Source organism: Mesoplodon mirus (assembly GCF_964341445.2).
Source record: "Mesoplodon mirus genome assembly, chromosome: 16".
Classification (NCBI taxonomy): Eukaryota; Metazoa; Chordata; class Mammalia; order Artiodactyla; family Ziphiidae; genus Mesoplodon; species Mesoplodon mirus.
Window position 1 is genome coordinate 67,034,779 of NC_138992.1, and position 17,709 is coordinate 67,052,487.

Below are 17,709 nucleotides of genomic sequence, written 5' to 3' on the forward strand. Positions count from 1 at the left end.
TTGTTTGTTTGTTTGTTTTTATAAATTTATTTTATTTATTTATTTTTGGCTGCGTTGGGTCTTCGTTCCTGCGTGCGGGCCTTCTCTAGTTGCTGCGAGCGGGGGCTACTCTTCATTACGGTTCGCGGGCTTCTCATTGCGGTGGCTTCTCTTGCTGAGGAGCACGGGCTCTAGGCGTGCGGGCTTCAGTAGTTGTGGCACACGGGCTTAGTTGCTCCGTGGCATGTGGGATCTTCCTGGACCAGGGCTCGAACCCGTGTCCCGTGCATTGGCAGGCGGATTCTTAACCACTGCGCCACCAGGGAAGCCCATGCTAATTGTTTTTTAAAAAGGGAAACTATTTTTTTTTGTCCTCCCCTCCCCTTCACATTATTGAAATGTTAATTATCTCCTCCTTCCCTTCCCGGTACACTTCTTCAAAGTGTAGTTTACACAGGAAGGTTGCATTCTCAATGTCCATTCGCTCTTCAGCCCCCTGTAATCTGACTTCTACTTCTGGGTCTCTGCTGAACTTGCCCTCCATTCCACAACATCCTAACTGAAAAATCCAGTGGCCCATTTGCACCTTCATTCTACTCGGCCTTTCTGCCAGGTTTATTGGCCACTCCTTCTTTTCTCTCGGCTTCTAGGATGTTTTCCTGATTCTTCTCCTGCCCTGGCTGGGAGGCTAGGCAAGGTAGTACAAACATGTGGGTCCCTTAGGGCCAAGGTTGGCAGAAGGAGTGTGTCTTATCCAAAGTGACCAGTGCACCAAAAGCAAGCGGTTATGCAAACATCGAGTAAGGATAGAGCAGACAAAGAACTGGGAAAGCAAGAGCAGGAACTGGAGTGTAGAGTGAACACATCAGAGACAGGATTTGATTCACTCCCTACAAGCCAGAGGATGGCCACTTCTCATAAAAGGACCAGGAACAGAGTGGATAATCTGACTGTGTTATTACAGTCATCTATGCTTATCATTTCTCCTCGGCCCACCAGTTAAATCAGTGGTTTTCAACATCTGGTATTAAGAATCATCTGTGAAGGGGTGTTCTTTTTAAAAACTCACATGTCGTGTCATATGTATGTCTTTCCTTTCTTTGTTTCTTTCTCTAGAACTCCTCTACATTGCAAACTGAAGCTTTGTATCTGTTAAACAACTAACCATTTCCTCCTTCCCTCAGTCCCTGGAAACCACAATTCTCTGTTGTTTATTTAAGCGTGACTACTTTAGATAGAAATTTGTTTCGTTTTGTTTAATGTATACATGAATTGCTAGCTTCAAAGCTATTTAACACTTTCTTAACAGCTTTGTTCGAATGCTCTTATACTATTAATTATTTGATGCTTTTTTTTCCTATGGTAAATAGCTAAGCACATTGTACAATATTAATGGCAAAGCATTATACACATACAACATCAAGTTATGACAATTTGATCTCTATTAAAAACATTTATAGCCTATTCTTTCTGCTTTTTTAATTTTGTATTTTCCTCCAGGACTTATTTATTTTATAACTGGAAGTTTGTACCTTTTGACCAGCTTCACCCATTTCACTCAGCCCCAGCCTCCACCTCTGGCAACCACCAGTCTGTTCTCTGTATCTATGAGTTTGGGGTTTTTTTAGATTCTATGTATGAGTGAGATCACACATTATTTGTCTTTTTCTGAGTTTTTCACTTAGCATAATGCCCTCAAGGTCTATTCATGTTGTCAAAAATGGCAGGATTTCCTTCTTTTTATGGCTGAATAGTATTTATCCATTGATGGACACTTAGGCTGTTTCCATGTCTTGACTATTATAAATAGCACTGCAGTTAACATGGGTACAGATATCTTTTCAAGTTAGTGTTTTTGATTTCTTTAGATAAATACCAAGGAGTGGAATTGCATGGTAGTTCTATTTTTAATTTTAAGAATTTCAATACTGTTTTCCATAGTAGGTGTACCAATTTATATTCCTACCAACAGTGTGCACAGGTTCTCTTTTCTCCACATCCTCACCAACAGTTGTTAGTTCTTGTCTTTTTGATAATAGTCCTTCTGACAGGTGTGAGGTGATATCTCGTGGTGGTTTTGATTTGCATTTCCCTGATTATTAGTGATGTTGAGCATCTTTTCATGTGCCTGTTGGCCATCTGCATTTCCTCTTTGGAAAAATGTCTATTCAGTTCTTCCACCCATTTTTCAGTCAGGTTGTTTGTTTTTTTGGTGTTGACTTGTATATGTATGCAGTTGTTTTTTAAATAAGATAGGAAAAAAGAAGAATTACAAACAAACAGATTAATTCTGTCTTTTATATTTACCTATGAAGTTACTTTTACTGGTGTCCACTAATTCTTCACGTGGGTTCAAGTTAGTGCCTAATGTATTTGCATTTCAGCCTGAGGACTCCTTTTAGAATTTCTTATAGGGAAAGTTTGCTAATGACTCATTTATTTATTTCTCTAGAAATGTGTTGATTTCTCTTTCATTTTTGAGGGATAATTTTGGTAAATATAAAATTATTGGTTGACATATATTTTCTTTCAGCACTTTGAATATATCATCCTACTGCCTTCTGGCCTCATAGTTTCTAATGAGAAATCACTTGTTGATCTTACTGAGGACCCTTTATACATGATGAGTCGCTTTTCCCTTGCTGCTTTCAACATACTTTTTGGCTTTGAACAGTTGTTTATGATGTGTCTCAGTGAAGATTTTCTTGAGTTTATCTTACTTAGAGATCATGGAGCTTCTTGGATGTGTAGATTAATATTTTTCATCAAACTTGGAAAGTTTTCAGCCATTATTTCTTCAAATATTCTTTTCTCCCCTTTCTCTCTCTTTCTTCTCTCCTCTGGGACTCTTTTTTTTTTTTGTGGTATGCAGGCCTCTCACTGTTGCGGCCTCTCCCGTTGTGGAGCACAGGCTCCGGACGTGCAGGCTCAGCGGCCATGGCTCACAGGCCCAGCCGCTCCACGGCATGTGGGATCCTCCCAGACTGGGGCACGAACCCGTGTCCCCTGCATCGGCAGGCAGACTCTCAACCACTGCGCCACCAAGGAAGCCCCTGGGACTCTTATTTTGTATGTGTTGGTATGCATGATGGTGTATGCAGTGAAATTCACCTATCTTCAATTTCACTGTTTCTCTCTTCTGCCCACTCAAATCTACTATTGAGCCCTCTAATGAAATTTTCATTTTAGTTATTGTACTTTTCAACTCCAGAATCTCTATTTTGGTTCTTTTATATAATTTTTATTATTCTGTTAATATTCTGTATGTGATGAGATATCATTTTTATCCTTTAGTTCTTGAGGCATGATTTTCTTTAGCCTTTCACATACTTAGCTTATTTAAAGTCTTTGTCTAATAGGTCCATATTTGGAGCTTTCTCGGGGACAGTTTCTGTTGATTTTTTTTTCTCCCTGCATGTGGGCCTTTCTTGTTTCTTTGCATGGCTGATAATATTTTTTTTGAAAACTGGACGTTTGAATAGTATAATCTGGCAACTCTACATTTCAGAATCTCCTCTTTCCCTATGGTTTTCGGTTGTTGCTTGTTGTAGTTGTTGTTTGTTTAGTGACTTTTCTGACCTAATTTTATAAAGTCTGTATTCTTTTTTTTTTAATATTTATTTATTTGTCTGCACCAGGTCTTAGTTGCGGTACATGGGATCATCATTGCTGTGTGCTAAGAGCCTGCAGGCCGCAATTAAAGTCTGTATTCTTCGTCATGTGTGGCCGCTGAAGTGTCTGTTCCATTAGCTTAATGGCCAGCTAAAGATTAAACAGATTTTCTTACACATTTGGAGCCAAAAATCACCCAGTCTTTGCAGATGGGCTCTGTGTGTATGGTAGGGCACACCTTCAGCACTCAGCTAGGCAGTTTACACCTCTGCCTTAGCCTTTACTTCCTGCCTGCACAGCTCTTCAAGGTCAGCCAGAAGTGAGAGCTTAGGGCTTTCTCAGGTCTTTCCTGAGCGTGTGCAGACCCCTGGACATGGTAGTAGCTTCTAGATTCCCAGGAATAGGTCAGAGCTTTTCAAAGCCCTTTTTCCCCTAAGTATCTCATTCCCCAGCCTTTTCTCCCAAGTTTCTTCAGTGAGTCTCCTGTTGCCCCAACTGTTATTCATTACCTCAGGCAGCAATGACTAAAAATTTGCCTATAAATGTTTTAAACAAATGCCCTCCCTCCTTTCAGAGCAACTTTATAGCACTGGATAACTTTTGATGTAGGTGAGATAAAACAAGCCTTTTAAACAGGTTTTCCAGGGAGCTACCAGACAGATCCTCCAATGACAATTATTTGCAAATGAAGTCTTTTCTGCTTCTTCTGGTACCACTGGTACCAGGAATACAGACAGCTATTTTCAAGGTTACAACTGAGCTGAGGAGCAGGGTATAGGACTAGGACAGTTTAAAATGCCATGAAGTTCAGTGTTCTTAGCATGATTCAACTTAAAAAAAAGTGCACCCCAGTTGCCACAAGCTTCTCTATAGTTTCCAGGTTCTGAAAAGGTTGATTCTGATAGTTCTGATAGTTCTAAAAATCTTTTAGATTTTTAGTTGCTTTTATGGTGGAGGAGACTTTTAGAGTTCCTTATTCTACCATTTTCATTGATATCATCACCTATCAATAGTTTAATATCTATAACAATTCCAGTAAAACGTATTGTTTATAGAAAACATTTCTTTGAAAGTATTCTTTTATTATTTATGCTTTTCTTCCAAGAATACTAATGGACATAAAGAAGATTTAAGGAATGTTTTGATACCTAATAGATGTAACAATATTCAATGAGATAAACGGTGTTAGTGTTGTTTAAATTTATGTCCACATAATTTCTTTCAACTACTGCATTAGTTTATTTGGCTTGATGGCCATTGCTAAAGCACCCAGAAAAAAAAGGATTGCTTTTTCTTACTGATTTATTAATTTATAATTTTCATGCCTGAATTTATTTACCAGTTATTTATTAAGTACCTAGTCCATCAGGTATAGCTATAGGTTCAAGGTATCTGGCACATAAAATGCACCAAATGATGCCATGATTTTATTTTATCAATAGATGACTTAAGAAGCAGTTGGACTTAACAGTTAGTATTGCCAGAAAGAGGTGCCTTACATCACCTTAGGACCTATATGGACTCCCTTGCAACTCTGATTCATTTAACCATCTAGAACTTTGCTAGTAAATACCAAAAGCTACTCCTATCCAGTATAAGAGCAAACATCACATTAGCTGGGATGTGCAGTCATCTCCTGGGTGTGCTGACAGTGGACCCACTTCCCCACACTGTCTGGAACTTACAGCTCTGTGCTAATTCTGGATTCCTCTCACTACTGCTGTCTTTAAATCTCAACCTGGGCCTAAGAACCCTAAATTTCATCCCCAACCTTCCTTCTCAGACCCTGATCTTTGCTCCATCCTTCAGTGTGACCTCTCACTCAGATTCAGGCCTTTAAATCCTTTGGATTCATGGTAGCTATTCTAAAATCAGAGATGTAATGGTTAAGAGCAGTAGGCTCTGGAGTAAAGCAACCCAAATGCTGGTATTAACTCCACTACTTTCTGCTATGTGACTTCGGACAGCTACTTATCCTACCTTCCTAAGCCTCAGTTTTCTCAAGTGTAAAATGAAGCTAATAATAGTATCTACAATACAGAGATGTGAGCATTAAATTGAATAATGAATATAAATCACTGAGCATAGTGCCTGGCACATAAGAAGCATTCCATATATGTTGGTTATTTTTATTATTCTTGTTATTAATGACTCATTGTGGCTCTTATGATTGTCCTTCTGGCTTTTCTTTGACTGGTATAATTTGTACTATATAAATTGGTATAAATTGTCCTAAAATTAAGACTGCATTAACTTTCTTGGGGAAGACTTCTCTAATCCCTAGTCCAGATCAGCTTTGTTATATACTCTCATGAAGCCATCCTTTTTCCTTTAGAACACATCATCGCATCAGTAATTGTACACTCATTTTTTTCATCATTTGATTGTGTTCTGTCTCCTCCGTTGGACTTCAGGTTACATGAGATCAGTGACAATGGTTTGCTTAGAATTGTATCCCCAGAACCTAGCATAATGCCTGGGATAGGGATGAATAATGGCAGGAAGCATTCACTTTCATTTAAATGATTAACATGAATTCTGTGCTCAAGTTAATCTCTCCCCCTCACCACAGTTTCCCTTGTTTTGCTTGTCTTCTTCTAGTATGTGTCTTTTAAACCTTACTAAATCTAACTTTTTATAAGGTAAGCTCTTTAAATGGTACAAAGTTTGTGGTTACAGATGGGTATAGATAGACGTAGATATGTAGATAGATATGTATATTCATCTTTCATAGTATAATGTATTGATAATAGGTATCTAGTAATAAATAGGTATTGAGTGAATGAGTGAGTGGGAAAAAAAAGCCATTGATCCTAATGATTCTAGTACCCAGGAATAACTGAAGGGGAAGCTGCCTGAAGAACTAAGGATCAAGTGGAAGATTTGCCATAGGAGACGGGAGGTCATGCACTGACCTGGAAGATAACGCTGACATAGCCTCATATACTCTTCTTTCTAGTGGAAGGTTTTAGAACTCGGGAAACAAATTAGTGCTTGATAGACATTAATTTCAATTTATTTTGTGAGCTTGAATCATCACTTTGCCTTGTAAATATTTACAATTCTTATTAGCTATGCATTCCCCTGACATTTAAACTTTATTCATAAGCAGCCTCTGTTATGACCTGTAATTGCTAATAAAGATGGGTAAAAGCACCACAGATAGGGGTTGCCACAGATCACTATGGAAATGACACTCTTTCCTGCTCCTTGTGAAAACAGCATTGCCACACTTTGGTCTACTCTGAGGCAACTCACCTCTTCAGAGGTGGAAGATAATTTCCAGAAAGTTCCATGTGAAATTGAATGAAATAGAAAAATCAATTGAGTCCCTGCTACCCTGTGAACTGAGATATTTGGTACCTTGTCAACAAGGAGAAATTAAGCTCATCCATGGGCACAGAGACCCAGGTGCTAATACACAGAACGGTTCACTTTGATTTTGCGGTTCTCTGAGGACCTAAGGAAGAGCTCGATCTGTATCTGATTTCTTATCCAGCTGGCCAGTGTTATGTTAGGCTCCTGCACCGCGTGCACCAGGGGAACCAGTCAGCCTTCCTTTCAGCCATCTTAAATTTGTTTTTATCTAACTTCAAAAATGTACACATCAGTGTAAATAAAAACTAACATTTAGGTTGCGTATGAGATTTTGAATACCCAAGACTTAGAGTCTCTAAATTGCATAACCGGCTCTATTTTCTACAGAGTTTTCCCTTCCTTATCCCCTAAGTACTTCTCACTTGAAGGCTCCACAGCCATGTAAAATGTACTGTGTCTCTACTGAAACTATGGTCTTTCCTAGCTGATCTGCCCCTCTCTATGTACTGGGTCAGTATATGACTCCCTCTTCAGCTAGGTGACCAAATATTTGAGAAATGGTCCTAAAGAAGCTGAGAATATAATCAAGGAGAAAACCCACAGGCAAAAATCTATTTGCTGACCAGTTCATTCTTGCATTTGGTAAATATTGGCTTGGTGCCAGGACTGGAAGTGCAATGGAAGACAAAGCATACTGCCTGCCCTCAAGGAGTTGATGGAGTGGGAAAGGCAAGAAAGAGGGAATTACAGCCTATGAGGATTTCATGCTCTGATGGGACAGCACAGTGGGCCATGCAGCGTGTAGAGGGCTTCAAGGAAGCTCCCAACACGCCCCTCTCCTCAAACCCACCGCAGTGGTTCCTTGGTTCCTTGTAATCTCTTTGGGTATGATGTTTGGGTTTCTTCTTGTTTTGTTCTCTTCTCTCTTGCCTCTCTCCTTCCCTCCCCTTCTCTCTCTCTCTCTCTCTCTCTCTCCCTCAATTAGATTCTAACTTTCTACTTATATGCTCCTTAAAATAATTTTGAGAAATTGTTCCTTCTACAGTCTTAACTTGGTATCTAAAATTTTTTTGATAAAAGTGAATAGATGTGAGAATTCCCTGTCAGCCCACTGGTTAGGACTTTTCACTTCCACTGCAGGGGGCATGGGTTCGTTCGACCCCTGGTCGGGGAACTAAGTTCCTGCATGCTGCGGGGAGCAGCCAAAACAAAAAAAAAGTGAATAGATGCAAAGGGTGCAATTTTCAGCATATTACAAACATTGGCATGTTAAAATATAAGTTGTAACACTCTTTTAAACGTGTTCAGTGGAATTTAAATGTCACAGAATCTAAATACCCCCCCATACACACACTCTCTTACACACAAACGTACACACACTCTCTTATACACACACACACACACACACGGACACGCCCTCTCACATACATGTGCACACACACAGACATTCCTTAGAGAGTCTCTTTGCACCCATGCCCTGGCCAGGTTTGAAGAATGCCATTCTTTAAGGCTGTTTTTCTCACTTCTTATGTATCCTTTGTGGCAGCCAGTACCCATGTGCCAGACCTTGGCTAGACACTTCACATGTATCATCTCATTTAATCCTCAGCAACCCTCTGAGGTCAGTACCATTATCTGCATTTTACTGTGAGAAAAATGAGGCTAAGAGAAGGGGTTTGAATCCAGGTCTTTCTGACTCCATATCCTGCACTCTTGACTGTTACTATATACTTAGAGTTCACTGCAGTAGAGGGATTTTAGTGTTCAAATCTGTGTGGAACACCTCAAAGAGAATATGTAACATCCAGCACCATGCCTAGCGCTGCTTTGCTTTTCTCCACATCATTTACCAGCATCTGGTAGACTGTATAGGCTACAGGAGTGCTGGGATTTTGTCTCTTTTGTTCACTGCTATTTTCTCAGTGCATAAAACCATGTCCAACATATAGTAGGTGCTCAATTAATATCTGTTGGGTAATAAACAAGAGTTGCTGCTATAAAGCCATTACTATTGAAGGAGACTCTAAACATACCAGTGGTTGCTAAGTGATCTGATCAGCCTTCCTGGCTTCTGCAATAATTAGATAGCAGTATAAGGTATAGATCAACAATCTACTGATTTTGGAGTGAAGGATTTTTATGTGCCAGTCAATATCAAGAAAAGAAGGCTCTAATCACACACCTAAAGTGCTTGCTGAGCATCAGATTAATGACAAACTGCATTTACGTAATTCGGATTTTTAAGGAGAACATAGTCAGGTAGCCTTGTTGTAGGGCTATGGTAGGGATGCATCTTGTAGCCATCACAGCCTGCCCTGCACAGCCAGGAGTTTGAACAAATCAGGGCATGCTTGAGAGCATGGTGATGGCAGCCTCCCAGAAATCCCCCAGGGCTAGAGAGCCTTCCAGAAGGTGTCTAAGCCATATACCCTGCTGGAGCAGTCACAGTTGGGTGAGTCTGACAAACTGGCAGGGCAGCCTGACAGAAGCCTCTCTGGGGGTGGGCTGGGAACTGCAGAGTGTTCTGGGAAAGGATGCTGTCTTAGGGAAGAAAGAGCCAGACATGATAAACATGACCCTTTATCAAGGGAACAAATGTTTATCTGTCAGAGCGGGTGGAGATTCTAGGTATAGCATCATTACTGCTAGTCTCTGACTCACCCTTGAGCACTTATCTGGGTCCTATAGAAAAAGAGATCTACAAGAAAAGCTGGAAGCTTTTCTACCAAACTTTGACATTCACTGGGGGCTCTAAGAGAGTATCACAAAAACGAGGGAGCCATTCCCTACATCCATCCCCCCACCTCCCAAGGGCACAGCCCAGCAGGCATTTATGACTCCTTTGAGTCTCAAGAGGAATAGCAGAGGCAGCTTCTTGGCCTGGAGTAGTAGTCAGAAGACTTGAGCACTGAGTAGTTAGCAAGGAGCCCCTGCTATGCCTGCCAGGCCTGGGAGAGTAGCACAGAACAGCAGCAGAGCAGCTGTACCCAGCTGAGAACCAGGGACCTGCAGCAGCAGAGCCTAGCATGCCCCGGGTTGTACCTAGCAGTGGCCGTGGACATGCTCCCTGAGTGAAAGGCAAAGCAGGTATCATCAACAGGGTGGAAACTTGGTTTGGTGGAGCAGTCCTGCTACATGGGAATGAACTGATTCCTGGGTCCTGGGAGACTCTCCCAGGGCAGCCTCCTAGAGGGACTTGGGTGGTGGAGACTTTACAGGGAACCTAAGCTCTTGAGTCACTTGAAAGGGGCCAAAGACTGGTATTGGGGGCTATGTAGAAAATAATCTTTGAGTGTCTTATTTCAGCAACCTACCATGTCCCCAGTCGTCCCACAGTTCACTAGTATTTCTCTCTTCCTCTCCTCCTCTGCCAGCTTCCTAACTCAAAATTTCTGTTGGCTCAGAGAGACTGCTTTAATTAGGTGAGAGGGGAAAGCATGCCTGTTTAAAGCTACAGCAAATATGTGAAAGATGGGTAACCTCTTAGCCATTCCAGGTGTATCTGAACTTTAAAAGCTTAACTCAAGTGAGTCTCCTTCAGACAGCATGAAAAGGGGGAGTAAAGACTCTTAGGCAGTGGGAGAATAGGGGGAAATATTTGTTCATCTTGTGAAGAAACATTGGTAGGATTAAGTGACATGACCCAGCTATGAGGGAATTGAATTAAATAAGGCTTAGACTTCAGACTCCTTGGAATTATTATGCTCTGTAATATGGAAGGCAGATTTATTCCATAATGAAGGCCCTGGATAAGACTCATACCATGAGTCTCACTCTGTGCTATGGCACTTTTGACATGGAGCAAAAACTCACTTTATGCTAGATAAATGGTTTTTGAACAGTAGCACCAAATGGCAGGATAATTTTAGACTTTGAAGGATGAGAGTGTCTGTCCATTCATAACAGTACCTGGTATTTTCACTGTGATTTTCCACAAAGGGCTCCAAGTGCTTTGAAAAAGTGATCTCATTTCTCTTTACAAAATCTCAATGAGGCAAGTGCTTCAGTACATTATGGATTGGCACAGTAGAAACCTTCCTCTAGTCATCCTCCCTGCTGTCCTTTGAAACAGTTGGGGACTCCAATTTATCAGCTGACTAATGAAGTATGGTGGTACTTGTAATGTAGGAAAAACAATGATATAGGAAGACAAGATGGTTTATTGACAGAAAGGTTCTATGATAAGGGTTTATAGACATCGGAAGGCACTGAGATAGGTCTGTGAGGCTGTTTATGGTATTCTCTTAAAAAATAAAGGACTAGAGATATTGACAGTTTCCTTCCCAACTCTGTACCCCTCTTAGAGAACATAGCCACTTTTCCTTCCCATAGGGTTGGATCCTACAGTCCTTGCTAAGTGGTAGTGGGGATTTGCAATTCCAGATCTCTAGTTAGAGCCGGGTAGACGTGGGTGAGCCTCTGACCCAGCTGGGTCCACTAGATACTTGCTCAGGAATTTAGAATTGGTACATAGCAAAACTGGAAAGTGGACAGGAACACCAAGATAGTTTGCCTCTTCCCACCTCTATCTACCTTTCTGGGACCATGGGAAACTTTCTGTTTGCCTCTCTGAGAAGCTCTAAGTTGGTTTAAAAAGGAAGCCTTGATGGAAAACAACCTAACTATCCATCAATAGAGAAATGATTAAATCATGAGACAGCTCTGCCATGGAAAGCTATACAGCAATGTGAAAAAATGGAAACTTTTTATGAACTGATCATTTCCTAGAATGATCTCCAAGATATATTAAGAGAAGAATGCAACTCACAATGTAGGAGTGATAGTACACCACCATTTGTGTAACAAGAAAGGAAAAATATAATGCATACTTAGACCATTTACATTTAATATAATTATTAATATGTTAGGGCTAAGTCTGTCATTTATTTGTTTTCTGCTTGTTTCCTCTGTTTCTCATTTCTCCGTTTCCCTTTTCTTGTCTTCCTGGGGGTTATTTGAGCATTTTCAAGGATTCCATCTTGATTTACTTCTAGTTTTTTGGAGTGTATTACTTTGTGTATTCTTTTTAGTGGTTATCACAGTCTACTGATAACAGTGTTTGACCATTTGAGTCAAGTGCAGAAAGCTCACTCCCATTTAGGTCCCATTATTCTCTCCACTTTTAAATATCGTTGTCTTGAGTATCAGATGATATTATAATTTTTATACCAGTCATCATATATTATTTAGAAAACTCTTGAGGAGAAGGATAGTCAATTGTATTTACCCATATTTCTGTGTTCTTCATTGTTCTTTCTTCCTTTCTGATGATCCAAGATTGCTTCCTTCATCATTTTCTTTCTTTTGAAGAACATCCTTTAGCCATTCTTTGAGTAGATCTGCTAGTGATTAATTCTTTTAGTTTTCCTTAATCTGAGAACGTCTTTCCTTCCCCATAATTCCTGAAGTATAGTTTCACCAGATACAGAACTCACAGTTCTTTTAGCACTTGAAACATGCTGTATCCCTTCTTTCTGGCCACTGTTATTTCAGGTGAGAAATCTGCTGTCATTAGAATTACTGTCCCCATAGAAGCAGTGTGTTATTTCTCTGTCTGCTTTTATTTTCTTTGTCTTTAGTTTTCAGAGGTTTAATTATGATGTGTCTTAGTATGGACTTGTTTAGATTTATACTATTTGAGATTCACTCAGCTTCTTTTTTAAAAAATAATTTATTTATTTATCTTTGGCTGCGTTGGGTCTTCGTTGCTGCGTGCGGGCTTTCTCTAGTTGTGGCAAGAGGGGGCTACTCTTCGTTGCAGTTTGTGGGCTTCTCATTGTGGTGGCTTCTTTTGCTGCGGAGCATGGGCTCTAGGCATGCGGGCTTCACTAGTTGTGGCTCGTGGGTTCTAGAGCGCAGGCTCAGTAGTTGTGGCGCATGGGCTTAGTTGCTCCGCAGCATGTGGGATCTTCCTGAACCAGGGCTCAAACCCATGTCCCCTGCATTGGCAGGTGTATTCTTAACCACTGCATCACCAGGGAAGCCCTCACTCAGCTTCTTGATTTGTAGGTTTACATGTTTTGCCAAATTGGGGGAATTTTCGGTGGTTATTTCTTTGAATACTCTTCAGTCTCACTCTCTTTTTTCTCCCCTTCTGGGACATGAATGCTGTAAATGTTAGATCTTTCGTTATGGCCTCGCAGTTTCCTGTGACTGTTTTCAGTTTATGTTCTCTTGTCCAGATTGCATGCATTGTATTGATCTGTCCTGAGGAGGACACTGATTCTTTCCTCTGTCATCTCTAGTCTACTAGTGAGCTCATCCAGTTAGTTATATTATTTCTGTTATTTTTCAGTTCTTTAATTTCCATTTGGTTCTTCTTTACAACTTCTATTTCTTTGCTGAAATTTCCATTTTTTTCACTTGGTTCAAGAGAATTTGAAATTCCTTGTTGAATCTTTCTTATGATGGTTACTTTAAAATACTTAGATAATTCCAATAACTGGTTCATCTCTGTGTGGGAGTCAGGTGATGATCTCTTCTCATGCAAGTTGGAATTTCCTTCGTTCTTTGTATAAAGTGCGTGCTTTTAATCTGGACATTTTGGCTACTATGTTAGGAGACTCTGGGTCCTATTTCAATTTCTCATTTTCATAGACAGTCAGTTTGTTTGGGTTTAGCATGCGGGTCCTAGCCTACTGTTGTGGTCAGTGGTTCCAGTGGCAGTCTCGTTTTCAGAAACTCCGTGGTGCTATTTTGGTCTGCTTGGTTTGTCTCCTGCCTCTGGGGCTGCCGCTGGTGCTCGTTGGTACTAGTTGAGGAAGGGAAAGGAGCCTTCCCAGGCTGGATGTCTGGTGCCTTTAGGTGGGGGAAGGGAATCTCCAGGCTGCAGGGACAAAAACATTTCCTGGGCTGGGTGTTTGTTGTGGCAGAATCCCTCTTGTTAATTTCCCCTGTAAAGTGGGATCTCTGGGTGGGAGAGGGAGGCTCAGGCTGGTGGGAAAGTCCTCTGGCTGGCTCTTGTTAGGCGGACATTCAGTTGGTCCTCTTTGCTGTTTCTGCTGGGATTACCTAGAGTTGTTGGCAGGACTTCAGTTCAATTTAGAGGAAGAATAGGACTACCTGGCTGCCTTCCGTTGCTAGAGCGGGTGTTGGGAAAGGCCAGGCCTGGATTACCTTTTCTTGGGTGCAGAGTTGTAAGATGCCTTGTCACTGTGTTGCTCCTTTGGTCCTGTGATCCCTAACCAATTCATCTCTTCTTCTTCCATCTACCTTTTGAAGGTTCTCTTTTTTTGTCTCTTGTGTTATTTCCAAGAGTTTTCATCATGCTTATTAGCAGGGAGGATCTGTGAGAGACAAGCCTGTACCATCTTGCCTAGACCAGAAGGTCTCTTTATATGTTTATATAGCATAAGATCTCTCTAGAAGGGTACACAGGAATTTCTTTCCCTGGGGAGGGAACGTGGGGGATATGAGGTAGGAGGGAGAATTTATTTGTATAGCTGTTTATGTGTTCTCATTGTAATCAGGTGAATATATTATCTATTCAAAAATAAAATAAAATATTTTTTAAAAATATTGGATTTTTTGAATCCGTATGGATTCAACAGTTGGTAATTTTATTAAACTTCACTGACTTTTAATTTCACTATATTGTCACTGCTTTGATCCAGATCCCTGAATATAAGAATAATATTCTCAGTGGATTTTCAGTCTGCTCATACATTTTGAATAACTTGCAGAATACAAATGTGTAATTTAGTTAGAAGTAGATGCTTTTGGCAGCATACTAGTGCCCTAATCAGCTGAAAAAATAATATTTGTATGACATTAAAACAAAATTAATAGGAAGACACTGATTACATGAAAAGACTTTAGGTTGTAATTATTAAACTTGCAAACAACTCAGCATAATTAGTGTCTTAATTAGGATATGACTTGAAATTTTAGCTTACAAAATAAATAAAGGCAATTAAAAGTCACATTTGTAAAGTAAAGCGGGCTTTAGAACTTATAGTTAGACATCACTTTTTTTCTCATTTGGGGGATCATCTTTGTGTAGGATATTATGCTTACAGTGCATATACTTTGATTCCCAGTCCCACCCCAGCACAGTGTCTCAGCCCAAAGCGTTAAAGGTCAAGTTTAGTGACCCTTCACCAAGGACGTCTACCCAGAGGGGGCTGAACAGCTCCCAGCCACACTCCTGGGTAGCTCTAGGGCACAACGAAACAGCAAAGACTTTTTCTTCTCCAGCACCTTAAGTAAAATATAAACTAGAAGATTGATATTGACTTGGATCAAAATCTACCATTTTCACAGAACTATTTGGATTCAAATGAAAATTTTCACCACTGTCATTTATTCTTCAGCACATGCTTCTTTAAGATGTTTCAGGTCCCATAGTTTACCACATGGTGAAGGTTCCAATTCAAAGCCAAAGAATTTTCCATCAGTAGATAAAAAAGGAGAATTCAGTAAATTTTGGTGGGCTAGTGATTTGGGAAAAAAATTAATCTGGAATCCTATCTTCATTCCTCATGTCAAAATAAACTCCAAATGGATCAAAGATTTAATATAAAAGCAAAATCATAAATGTACTAGAAGAAGATAATGGTTAATATTTTTATAATATTATAATCGGGAGAGACTTTCTAACCACAACAGATAAAACAAAAGCCATAAAGGAAATGACTAACAAATTTGCCTACCTAAAAATATTAAACTTCCATACAACAAAAAACAAACAAAAATAGGTTTAAAAACCGAATTCAAGGCCAAATCAAGAAGTAACTGATTAAAATCTGAAACTTTCATTTGTATTTTGATTCATTTTTCTTCTAAAGGCGCAGCTTTATTCCTCAATAAGTTAGGAAGTAATTGGAAATATGCATCATCATTTATGTACAAGGATATTAAGTATAGTGAAAATTAAAAGAATTTGCATGTTAAAAAGTAGCTCATAAAGTAATTAAGTTACAGAATAGCCATAGGCTGCAGGCATTAAAAATCACAATATTAAATAGCACCAAAATATTTTCATGATAGGATCTTGTTAAAAAGAAAGCTAGTTAGTTGATGGGAATGTAAATTGGTGCAGCCACTATGGAAAATAGTGTGGAGGTTTCTCAAAAAACTAAAAATAGAACTGCCATATGACCCAGCAGTTCCACTCCTGGGTATATATCCAAAAAAGCAAAACCACTAATTTGAAAACATACATGCGCCCAATATAGGGATGGGGGAGTGGGAGGTACAAACTACTGGGTGTAAGATAGGCTCAAGGACGTATTGTACAACAAGGAGAATGCAGCCAATATTTAGTAATAACTGTAAATGGAAATTAACCTTTAAAATTGTATAAAAATAAAAAAATTAAAAAGAGAGAAAGAATTATATTTTCCTAAAATATGAAATGCAAGAGGTTGGAAAAAAATTTTAATGAAAAAATACAACAAACTAGTGAATGTAACATAAAAGAAACAGACTCACAGGTATAGAGAGCAAACTAGTGGTTACAAGTGGCCAGGGAGGGACAAACTACTGGGTGTAAGACAGGCTCAAGGGCATACTGTACAACACAGGGAACAGAGCCAGTATTTTGTAGTAACTGTACATGGAAAGTAACCTTTAAAAATTGTATAAAAATAAATAAATAAAATTGGGACAAGGCAAAAAAAAAGACAGCTAGTTAGAGAATATAGATCAATCCAATTTGAGTGTAAAATGTCTTCTCTAGATTTTTTAAAAAAGATTGGAAGAAAAAATATCAGTGATAATTATCACTAGAGGTAGAATTATGGATAAATGTTATTATCTTCATTTTTAGTGATTTCCAAATTTTGCACAATAAGTAAATTATTTTTTTACTTAATCCTTTTTAAAATTCCTTGATGCTTTGAAGAAAAAGATATTTCAATTTTTCCCAGAAGTAGCTAACTTGGAATTAGATCGGATATGAAAGATCAAACCTGAAGACTTGAAACGCATAGCACAAAACAGCAATTACAACGAAGCTCCACTTTATTTATTTTTTTAAATCCCTCTACCAGATTTGGTGGTGCTATCTCATGTGGGTTAAATCACAGCTCCTGGTCATTTGCAGTGTTTGTCTGTATGTCTGTCTCTCTCTAACAATGCAGGCCTAGAACACAGGCTACCTTTTCCTAAGGCCCAGCATCACAAGAGAGTTCTTTCATAAAATCAGTGTGATGCCTGTCCATTCCCAACTGCTTATGCTGTAGAATAGGGAATGGAACATGAGTTCCAAAACTCATGTTTACCAGGTCTCAGCAGGAAGCTTATGTCTTTAATTGGAGGCACTCGCCAATCACAAAATAACTCTCACTAGCAGTACAGGAAATATCATCATTGAACTTCCTCTGTACCTGTACGTTTTCTTAATTTCTTCATTTGATGCTCCCTTATGCAGACCAAGAATTTCATATAGAGCTTCTCCAGATGTAGACATAGTCCGCTGTCTTTGGTCAGGTGTGTTACATGCCATTTTCTCAAGCTGCAAAACCAGAGGGGAGATAGCCGTGAGGGTTATGCATACTGGATCCCACTCTCTCAAGGGAAGATAGTTCATTTCTGACCTTTTGTAAACTGACAATCTGAAGTACATCTTTGTGTTAGCTGCGAAAGGAGGGGAGAAAAAGGTTAGGAAAGCCAACACTAGAGCTTCAAGTCAGTCGGGGTTTTAAAGGCTACAGGCAGCCATGCAAATGGAATATGGCTTTGTCCACATGGGTAAATAGAAGCAAAATGTTATCTAAATATCCAGCTAACTCATAATTGTTAAAAATCAGTCCTCCCAAGTCAGGCATATATAGATTTTTTTGGTCAGAATTTGCATAA

At 39.5% G+C, this 17,709-nt stretch overlaps 1 protein-coding gene across 1 annotated transcript in view; it reads right to left on the reverse strand.

Annotated features, from left to right (window-relative positions):
• The window catches only part of DNAJC5B (DnaJ heat shock protein family (Hsp40) member C5 beta), a gene marked incomplete at its 3' end in the record, with an annotated part of 47,105 nt that extends 29,740 nt beyond the window's left edge, over positions 1–17,365 (reverse strand). Inside the window, exon 1 of the mRNA XM_082601374.1 lies at positions 17,238–17,365. Within this exon, the coding sequence (XP_082457500.1) occupies positions 17,238–17,356 (119 nt within the window). The 5' untranslated portion in view covers positions 17,357–17,365. The remainder of the gene's footprint in view (positions 1–17,237) is intronic.
• Positions 17,366–17,709: the final 344 nt, after the last annotated feature.